At 34.7% G+C, this 9,734-nt stretch overlaps 2 protein-coding genes across 6 annotated transcripts in view; one reads left to right on the top strand and one right to left on the bottom strand.

Annotated features, from left to right (window-relative positions):
• Positions 1 to 5,438, top strand: part of LOC129568650 (probable chitinase 10) — a 12,755-nt gene extending 7,317 nt beyond the window's left edge. For both annotated transcript variants that reach the window (XM_055446816.1, XM_055446815.1), the window contains 12 exons: positions 303 to 330; positions 397 to 1,453; positions 1,520 to 1,940; positions 2,022 to 2,143; positions 2,230 to 2,678; positions 2,767 to 2,824; positions 3,722 to 3,893; positions 3,957 to 4,100; positions 4,203 to 4,529; positions 4,608 to 4,718; positions 4,786 to 4,993; positions 5,084 to 5,438. In XM_055446816.1, the coding sequence (XP_055302791.1) occupies positions 303 to 330; positions 397 to 1,453; positions 1,520 to 1,940; positions 2,022 to 2,143; positions 2,230 to 2,678; positions 2,767 to 2,824; positions 3,722 to 3,893; positions 3,957 to 4,100; positions 4,203 to 4,529; positions 4,608 to 4,718; positions 4,786 to 4,993; positions 5,084 to 5,191 (3,205 nt within the window). In that variant the 3' untranslated portion in view covers positions 5,192 to 5,438. The remainder of the gene's footprint in view (positions 1 to 302; positions 331 to 396; positions 1,454 to 1,519; positions 1,941 to 2,021; positions 2,144 to 2,229; positions 2,679 to 2,766; positions 2,825 to 3,721; positions 3,894 to 3,956; positions 4,101 to 4,202; positions 4,530 to 4,607; positions 4,719 to 4,785; positions 4,994 to 5,083) is intronic.
• A 368-nt stretch (positions 5,439 to 5,806) lies between these two features.
• On the bottom strand, positions 5,807 to 8,620 carry LOC129568649 (serine protease inhibitor 27A-like). Of its 4 annotated transcripts, none has more exons than XM_055446814.1 (9): positions 8,550 to 8,620; positions 7,730 to 7,771; positions 7,437 to 7,663; positions 7,178 to 7,369; positions 6,985 to 7,093; positions 6,813 to 6,917; positions 6,504 to 6,715; positions 6,252 to 6,437; positions 5,807 to 6,167 (listed from the first exon to the last, which is right to left on the bottom strand). In XM_055446814.1, exons 2-9 carry the CDS (start codon positions 7,752 to 7,754, stop codon positions 5,889 to 5,891), a joined length of 1,335 nt encoding a protein of 444 aa, XP_055302789.1. In that variant the 5' UTR covers positions 7,755 to 7,771; positions 8,550 to 8,620; the 3' UTR covers positions 5,807 to 5,888. The 4 variants fall into 4 exon arrangements, with proteins under 4 accessions (XP_055302789.1, XP_055302785.1, XP_055302787.1 ...); XM_055446810.1 differs by having other exon boundaries at positions 8,290 to 8,557; XM_055446812.1 differs by lacking the exon at positions 8,550 to 8,620 and adding an exon at positions 8,111 to 8,258.
• Positions 8,621 to 9,734: the final 1,114 nt, after the last annotated feature.

Raw genomic sequence — 9,734 nt, 5'->3', positions numbered from 1 at the left:
TGCTCGTCACCAGTTGCAGCACAAATTCTGGGGAGCGAGCAATAATTAGCACAAATTTCGTAGAACACGATAGCGGGTTTAGATTTGTAATTTCTCAAAACAAAATTCCGGGGGAGGGGGGCTGGCGTCACGGAGCTTGAAAAATGTAGAATTCAATTCAGTCATCCGATTCTTGATGATTTAACTATTTATTCATGTATTTTCATCTCTTTGAAACAAACGTTATGGCGATAATAATTTACATTAAATCGATTTTTCTTTTTTCCATATATATTTTTGGCATCGTCGTCGTTCCTCTGAAGAGCTGCTGGATTCCTAGCATACTATGAAGTAAATTTTTCATAATTCTTTGAAATATTATTTTAAGATTCATATAATTGTTATTTAAAAAAATAGATATGTGATCGAGTCAACAACAAAGGATGGACCGTTGTTCAAGATCCAAAACGTCGTATGGGACCATATGCTTACAAAGGAAATCAATGGGTATCCTACGATGACAAAGCTATGATTCGTCAGAAAGCTGAATTTATGCGACGACTTGGTTTAGGCGGAGGAATGATTTGGGCTTTGGATTTGGACGATTTTAAGGATCATTGTGGTGAAGGTGTACATCCACTATTAACTGAATTGCAATCTGTGCTAGCTGAACCGCCAAATGCATTAGATCAACGTCCGGATTCAGCTGCTTCTGCACCACAACAGGAACCGACAACAGCAGCAGTACCACCACAAAGTGAACTAGAGAGCGATGCGGAAATAATCGAAGAAATTCCAAACGAAGGTTCAGTTGGTGGAGAAAGCACAAACACTGATCTTAGCTCAATCTCACAGGGTTCGGATTACAAAGTCGTTTGCTACTTCACCAATTGGGCTTGGTATCGGCAAGGAGGTGGAAAGTATCTTCCAGAAGATATTGACGCTAAATTATGTACGCATATTGTTTATGGTTTTGCTGTACTTGATCGTGACTCATTGACGATTAAGCCACATGACACTTGGGCCGACTTCGATAATCGCTTCTATGAACGAGTCGTTGCTTACAAAAAGAAGGGTGTAAAAGTGACTGTTGCAATTGGAGGATGGAACGATTCAGCTGGTGATAAATATTCACGCTTGGTCCGTGATGCTGCAGCTCGTTCCAGATTTATCATGCGTGTTATTGAATTCATTGAAAAACATAACTTTGATGGATTGGATCTCGATTGGGAATATCCTGTGTGCTGGCAAGTGGAATGCAACAAGGGCCACGCTGATGAAAAACAATACTTCGCACAATTCGTCAAAGAATTGGCGGAAGCATTCAAACCAAGAGGTTGGCTCTTGTCGTCGGCTGTATCACCTAGCAAAACAGTTATTGATGCTGGCTACGAAGTACCAACATTATCAAGATATTTCGATTGGATTGCAGTCATGGCCTACGATTACCATGGCCAATGGGACAAGCAAACAGGTAAGTTCATTATTCATATTCATTCAGTTAAATGATTCTAATGTCTTCTTTTTTTTATTGGATCAGGACATGTCGCTCCAATGTACGCCCATCCGTTGGATACTACTCCAGTTTTTAACACAAATTTCACAATTAATTATTGGATTGAAAAGGGGGCTGATCCAAGGAAATTGATCTTGGGAATGCCAATGTATGGTCAATCATTTTCGTTGGCTGAGAATAAACGGCATGGCTTAAACTCACCAACATATGGTGGTGGTGAGGCTGGTGAAGCAACACGTGCTCGCGGTTTCTTGTCTTACTATGAAATTTGTGAACGAATCCAAAAGCAAGGTTGGAACGTCGTCCGTGATAGAAGAGGAAGAATGGGGCCATATGCATACAAAAAAGATCAATGGGTATCATTCGATGATGCCTTAATGATTCGACATAAAAGCGAATTTGTTAAGGCAATGAATCTGGGCGGTGCCATGATTTGGGCTTTGGAGTAATTTTTACTTTAAATTTTCCATTTATGAAGATTTATTAAATTTTTATTAATTCAATAATGTTTTTCCATTAATTTTAGTTTGGATGATTTCAAAAACTACTGTGGTTGTGAAGAATATCCACTTTTGAGAACAATCAATCGTGTATTGAGAAATTATCCAGGACCACATCCAAAATGTCAACTAGAAAAAACACCAGAAGGTTTGTATTGCAATAAATCCTTTTTTCGTGTTGTTTTTCATTTAAATTTTTTTTTCCATGATTTTCTATTTGATTTTTTATTTCAGTCGAAGATAACATACCTTCAAGTGATAACGATGTTGTGATTGTTGGTGAAACATCCACAACCACAGTTGAACCAACGTCCACAACCAGAAGACCTACAACCACTACAACCACATCGCAGACAATCACAAATGAATACATTCCAGTTGATGTCGAAGAGCCAACTACGTGTTCTCAGCAATTCACAGCTCATCCATCAGACTGTAACAAATATTATTTGTGTAATAATGGCCACCCACTTCCGCAAGCATGTCCAAGTGGCTTGTACTGGAACGCTGAATCTAACAATTGTGATTGGCCACGAAATGTAAATTGCCAAACAACACCATTTGATCCAAATAGACCTACTACATCGCCAAGACCTACAACTACAACAACACGTAAACCAAGACCACCACGTCCAACGGATTCACCGATCGAAAACATTCAAGACGATGGAAAATTCAAAATGGTATAAATTTGGCAAAGATGTCATGCTAATTTTGTAAAAATTTAATTTAAATCTTCTTCCGTAACTTATTTGGAAAATCTTCTCATAGGTTTGTTACTTCACAAACTGGGCTTGGTACAGACCTGGTGAAGGAAAATTCCTACCAGGTAAAACAACTACTAGACTGATCTAAAAAAAGTAAATTTTTGAACGAACGAACGAACAAAAAAAAATTATTTCAAATTTTCGGACGAACGAACGAACAAAACAATATTATATAATTTTTTATGTTTTCCAACGGACAAATATACCCAAAAAATAGGTTTGACGCAAAAAACGCATATGGGTAAATTTTTTTAAAAAAATTGTGTTCGTTTGTTCGTTCGGAATTACGGCTTGTTCGACCGTTCAGTTTTTTTACATTTAAAATACATAGGAAGCAAATTGAATTTTTAATTCTTTGGGTAAGACTGAAAGTTGAGTGTGTTTCACTGACTTTGTCATGAAAGAAGACATTTCTTTCGAATGCAAAATGATCAAAGATGAGAACGTCAATTTTTGGCGGTTTATCGCATTTTTTCGCAATTTTTTTGGGTTTTTCACGAAACTGATAGAAAATAATAAGGAATAGTTGTCTGAAGCAACTTTGCCGAAGACACTAAGTCATTATCTCCTACCAGTTTTCAGAAAATGCAAAAAATTGTGATAAACCGCCAAACATGATTTTGACCATTTCGATGTCAAAAGAAGTCTCCACTTTCATTACAAAGTCCGTAAAACTCACTCTACTTTCATTATTGCCCAAAGAATTCAAAATAAAATTTCCTTCCTATGTATTTTAAATGTAAAAAAAACCAAGCGGTCGAACAAGCCATAATTTCCGAACGAACGAACACAATTTTTTTTTTCTGAATTTTCGAACGAACAAAAAAGTTTTTTTTCTGAATTTTCGAACGAACGAACGAACAAAATGAATTTTTTTCGAAGCCAAGACTACTAACAACTACCTTCTTTTTATTTAATATGACTTTATTTTAAATCTTACCGGTTTTTCCTAAATGAAGAGAACATCGATGAAAATCTGTGTACGCATATCATCTACGGATTCGCTGTTTTGGATGGCGCAACGCTTACTATCAAATCACACGACTCATGGGCCGATATTGATAACAATTTCTATGAACGTGTTACCGATTTTCGCAAGAAGGGAATAAAAGTCTTGATTGCCATTGGAGGGTGCGTTAATACAAATTTGAAAAAAATTTAAACGAAAGATTAACTATTGAAATTTAATTACAGATGGAATGATTCTGCCGGTGATAAATACAGTCGTCTCGTATTGAGTGAAAATGCACGTTACAATTTCATCACAAATGTTATCGAATTCATTGAAAAGTACAACTTTGATGGCTTAGATCTTGATTGGGAATATCCGGTTTGTTGGCAAGTATACAGTTGATACGAAGTATCAAAATATTATTAATATCATAATATTAGTACCGATATTAAGATGATATTAACATATCGCATTTTGTGCAACTCTAGGCAAGTGGAATGTTATAAAGGAAAAAAAGAAGAGAAACAGGCGTTCGCACAATTTGTCAAAGAACTATCTGAAGAATTCAAACCGCGTGGATGGTTGTTGTCAGCTGCTGTTAGTCCTAGCAAAATGGTAATTGATACTGGCTATGAAATCCCAAAATTGGCAAAATACTTAGACTGGATCGCCGTGATGACATACGATTTCCATGGTCAATGGGATCGTCAAACGGGCCATGTTGCACCACTTTATTATTATCCAGGTGACAAATGGGATTATTTCAATTCCAACTTCACAATCAATTATTGGATTTCTGAAGGGGCCCCATCCAGGTAGGTATCCAATTAAAATTTATTAATTTTTTTCTAGCCATATTCATACAATGCGTTTTATTTGCTTTGTCAAAAAAGGAAAATCGTAATGGGTGTGCCTTGCTATGGTCAATCATTTGTGTTGGGTACTCAAAATCATGACTTGAACGCGCCATCATATGGTGGAGGTGAAGCTGGAAAATACACCAGGTGAGGGTAAAAGTGTTAAAATATTATGATGATATATTTAAATATAGTATTATATAATCTAATACAGAGCCAACGGTTTCTTGTCATACTATGAAATTTGCGAAAAAACCAATCGCGACGGATTCACTGTTGTACGTGATAATCAAAATCGAATCGGACCGTACGCTTTCAAAGGAAACCAATGGGTGTCATATGATGACGTGGAGAATGTTCGTGTTAAAGCGAAATTCATGCGTGATCTGAATCTTGGTGGCGGCATGATCTGGGCCTTGGATGTATGTATCAAAAGATCTTTCCATTCTATTGTATTCCTGTTCATTCAGATTGGAATTTTCCATGATATTTTATTCACATTTAATTTTTAGCTTGATGACTTCACGGGTAGCTGTGGCTGTGGTAAATACCCATTGTTGACCACTTTGAACCAAGTACTACGTAATACAGGTGGTCCAAAAATTGATAACTGCACATAATAAACTATCGACATTTCGATGTGAACCAAACGAAAATAATTTTAATTGCTTGAGTTTGAAAAAGAAATATATGTAATTTTTCTGAAATGGAACTCATTCGATTCCAAAAAATACTCTCAGCCTTAGTTTAAGATTTAAATCGAATAAACATTAGAGGTATTTCTGTGTAATTTCTTTTTTGTAATGAATAATACTTGTATTTTTTTAAAAAGAATCAATAAATTTCCGAAAAAATTCTATTCTCAAACATACAAACGAATTATCATTGAAATTATTCTCTTTTTTCGAGCTGCATAATTTGATTGGAATCATTTCATTGTTGAAATGGTCAAAGGACACATTATTTCAAACATTTACAAATCAGCAGGAGATGATGGTAGATAAGAAGGTTCAGAAAAAAACGACAATTACCTGAATGGGATATTTGGTTAGGTATTGGTTAGGTTAATTTGTGTTAAATTTTATAGACCAAATTCTTATTCCAATCGAGAAAGACTACAATAACTAACTATTGTACGAAAATACCCTATATTGTACAAACACGAAAAGATCAGGTTCTTCACGACTCTTGGAGTCGTTTTCTTGCAAATCAAAATAAATAAATAAATAAATAAATAAATTCTTATTTATTTTTATTTTCATTCTCTGCTTTACTTTAAAATATTCTGAGTATTTGACATTCAATTGACACATTCTTTCATTCTGGTTTAGTAACCTTTCCGGTGAAGATCAAAGTACTGGTAGTTTCATCCTCAATCAAGAACAAAAACGGCCGATCGGCATTAAATTCAATGCTTGCGCCAAACTTATTTACTAAGCTAACAATGGTTGCTGCATACGCGGTGCTTCCTTTTTCATTTACTTCAATACCCGTTCTTTGTAGAACATTTGAAACCTGCAAGCGATCTTGAACCACATTTCCACGTACTAGTTGCGGGAATGAAGCTTGAAGAGTGAACATTTGCCGGATGCCGAGCTAAAATGAGATCAGAAGGGAATTTATAATGCCATATAAGTCATGCTGTTTGACTACTAATGAAAATATGCAAAAACTAGTTACAGCTTTCAAGATTTCGTTCAGTTTAACAGTGTTGGTGAACTTGAACTTGGGTATTGACACCTTGACCTCGACCTTTTCCATAAGAATTTGGGTGCGATGAAGATACGAACTGTCGACCCGGGAGATAAGTTCATCTAAACCATCTACTTTGTTCGGTAAAACTATGTACATGGCGAATTTGTAGCCCTATAAAATCAACAATGATGAATATAATGGCCAAAATAGTCCTAATACCAAATTGAATTTAATTACTTTGTATGGGAGTCGTAGAACTTTGGCATCTAATTCAGTTGATTCAGAGTAGTAGAAATCATCCGTTTTGGTCATAAAATTCGCAGGCAAAGATGCTTTGGAGTTTATGTTGAAATTTCGAGCAACAGTTTGATTTTCAGCGAATGGTTTGCTCCAATATCCATTGAAATAAATTGTGTTTATGAGCAAAATCACCGAACGTGCTACGTCATCTGTGTTTGAAAAAAATAAATAAACGTCATTCTATTTAAAAATGTACTTGAAAAAAGTGGTAAATCCCCAGTTGGCAATTTCGTTGAATGGACTTACCGGGAGTCACAATGTCATTAATGTGATTTTTTGTTGCATTTGCGCACCAAGAATTAATTATATTAGCGGCTTCTTGTGAACGCGCAAAGTCTACGGATTCAACATCTGTAAATAACAACGATAACAATAACAAGAATCTATACATATTCAAATATTATTGCGTGAAAGTTACCAGAATAATAGAAAGATTTAATAATTGCGGCGAACTTTTGTCGTGGTTGAATAAATCTGTCTACGAACAACTTTGCTCCTAAATTTAACTCATAGTCCGAACTTTCTTTCTGTTGGATGCATAGAGATTTTTATTCTATAAGTTAAACACAGAAAACATGTTTTTTGCCAGATTACACTGCTTGTGAACTTACTAAAAGAGAGCCGAATGTTCTTCCATATAATTCACGAATCTCTTCTTCAGTACGAATGCTTGGCAGAATAGTTAACAATTCTCGATGTGTACTAGTGTCTTGTCCAGCTGCTTCGGCCAATATCGATAGAAGCAATTTCACAAGGAATGGTGAAACCACAGTATTTTCTTGCTCATTGGTATCCAAAACTTTCTAGAAGTATTCAAAGGTGACATCATTAGTATTGTTTGTGAAAAATGTCTGAAATTGATTTAAATACTTTTGTTAGTGCCCAATCAAATTCATCGTGTCGTGATCCTCTGTATGGTTTTAATTCATCATCGGACTCAAATATGGGATTGGTTGAATCAATGCTTTGAGCTTGTGCTTGTAGTGGCCTTTGGACATTTGGAGGTCTATTTGGTGATAATGATGGTGGATTGGCATGAAACAACTTGTCTACGTCCACTTGTGACTGTGCATCGCAAAAAATCACAATCGAACACACTAAAGAAAAAACATATTGATTAATAGTTTTAACAATAATTACAGCTATCCGATTTTGTCACATACCGAACAAAAAAAGTATTTTGCTCATCTTGCGGAGCTGACAAGCTAAATATCAAATGAAAAAAAAAACAAAACTAAATGTTATTGAAATTATTTTTAAAGCTACATACAGAATTTTGTTCGTTTGTTATCACTAGATGTTTGGGTTTACTGGTTGTGTCAAGGTCACATTAATTTTTAATGATTTGGTTTCATGTATTTTGTTGTTGTTGCTAAAACCAGAATGCACAGAGATTTGAAATATTGAAATACAAGTTTTTGGTCTAACGCCCAATCAAAAACTTATTAGAGTTGGATACAATGAAAGCGTGAATATAACTTATATTTGCATTGATTGATTTTTTGTTTGTTTGTTGGTTTGATAAGTGGAAGAATTCTATTCACTTTGAGTTGGGTGCTCGTAATATTTATTTCAAATAACAAGATTCTTATCTGTTGCGAGCAATAATTTTTCTTCTAAAATAACTAAATAACTTGCAACTAAATTTCTCAATTTTTAACTAAATAAAAAAATCGAATTCCTGGAATTAAATAAGAAAAAAAGAGTTGATCACTGAGCTCACTTTGTTGAAAAAAAATTTCTGTTGCGCTGAATAAAAACCGGTAATATTTTGTTTTTCGTGACGATTTTCTGACGAATATTGTTCACCTTCTCAACACTGAACGACAACTAAATCAACAAAGACTATCTTGCCAACCATGAGCCAGCCAACCAATTAAAATAGAATGACCAGAGCAATACAAAGACAAAGACAAAGACAAAGACAAAGACAAAGACAAAGGCAAAGTCAATCAGTGACGGACTTATGAATGTATAATTTACATGTCAATGATGCAGTGCCGTTTGACAAGCAATGCCAGATAATACTTTGTCAACAGTTAACGCAATACACATAAATACGACTGTATGAATTTATAAAAATCGAATCGTCTAATAGCTTTATAAATACACTGTCATTTAGCACCAAGCCGCTGTAACAAATATTTGTGTGTGTAAGGTATAATAGTGTCTGAGGTGGGGATCAAGTTCGATGGGAAAAACCAGACAGCGATAACAACAGAAGACACATTCAGAAAACATGTTCTGAATTTTAATATGCCGCATCAGAAGTCGCCATATACTCAATATTTACATAGATCAATGAAATTAATCAGCGAAAAAGAACATTTTTCTTTTTTTTTCGAATCTTTTGGTATGTGCAAAAAATTCTATTCATTCATATGTAGCAAATATTTTTCGACCGGGTTCGTATTTTTGGATTTTTATACTAGGTGTACCACCGTTTGTCTATTTAACCGTTCGTTTCAAAGAATAACCGGAAATATGTTGAAAAAACGGAATAGAATAAAACCAAAATAATTAATTTTTTATGGCCCAGATTCGAGCATGTTATGTGCATCATGATGTAGTACACCAAATCAACCGTTGAAATTCGAGTGCTATTCAAAATGTAAAGTTGAACAAGTCATCCCGAAATTGGTGTGTACGAAAGAAAATTAAATGCCAACAAAAACTTGACACATGCAAAATACTATGCCAAAGCATTGTTCTAAATAAATCATATGTTCTTTAGGTTGTTTTTTACAACTTTTTTTTGTTGAATTTGAAGCAAAACACAAGCCCATCATTTGAGGTAAGGAAAGACTTTCGAAAATAACGTAAATATAATGTGGTTGTAATTTTCGAATAAAAAAGAGTACGATCAGGCGGGAGAGAGTGCGGAACGGAGAGAGAGAGAGACAGCAATGATTGTTTTTTTCTTCTGCTTCTTCGGCTGTTTATTCGATTTATTCTTTTTTCCTCTCTTCTTCTTGAATTTCTCAATTTCTGGTTTTCTAAAATAGCTGTGCTTTTTTTATATATACATATATATCTATATATACCGTATGCCGTAAAGGTATTGTAAACAATTTACATGGTTGTTTCTCTATTCATCATTCGTCTCGTCATCAATTTTCAATATAATATCTATTTCTGACATTGACAATTACCTAGCAAATTGTTGTA

Source organism: Sitodiplosis mosellana, unplaced genomic scaffold, assembly GCF_009176505.1.
Source record: "Sitodiplosis mosellana isolate CC-2019 unplaced genomic scaffold, AAFC_SMos_1.0 Smas_scaffold_21, whole genome shotgun sequence".
Lineage (NCBI taxonomy): Eukaryota > Metazoa > Arthropoda > Insecta > Diptera > Cecidomyiidae > Sitodiplosis > Sitodiplosis mosellana.
This window is presented reverse-complemented; position numbering and strand designations above follow the sequence as displayed.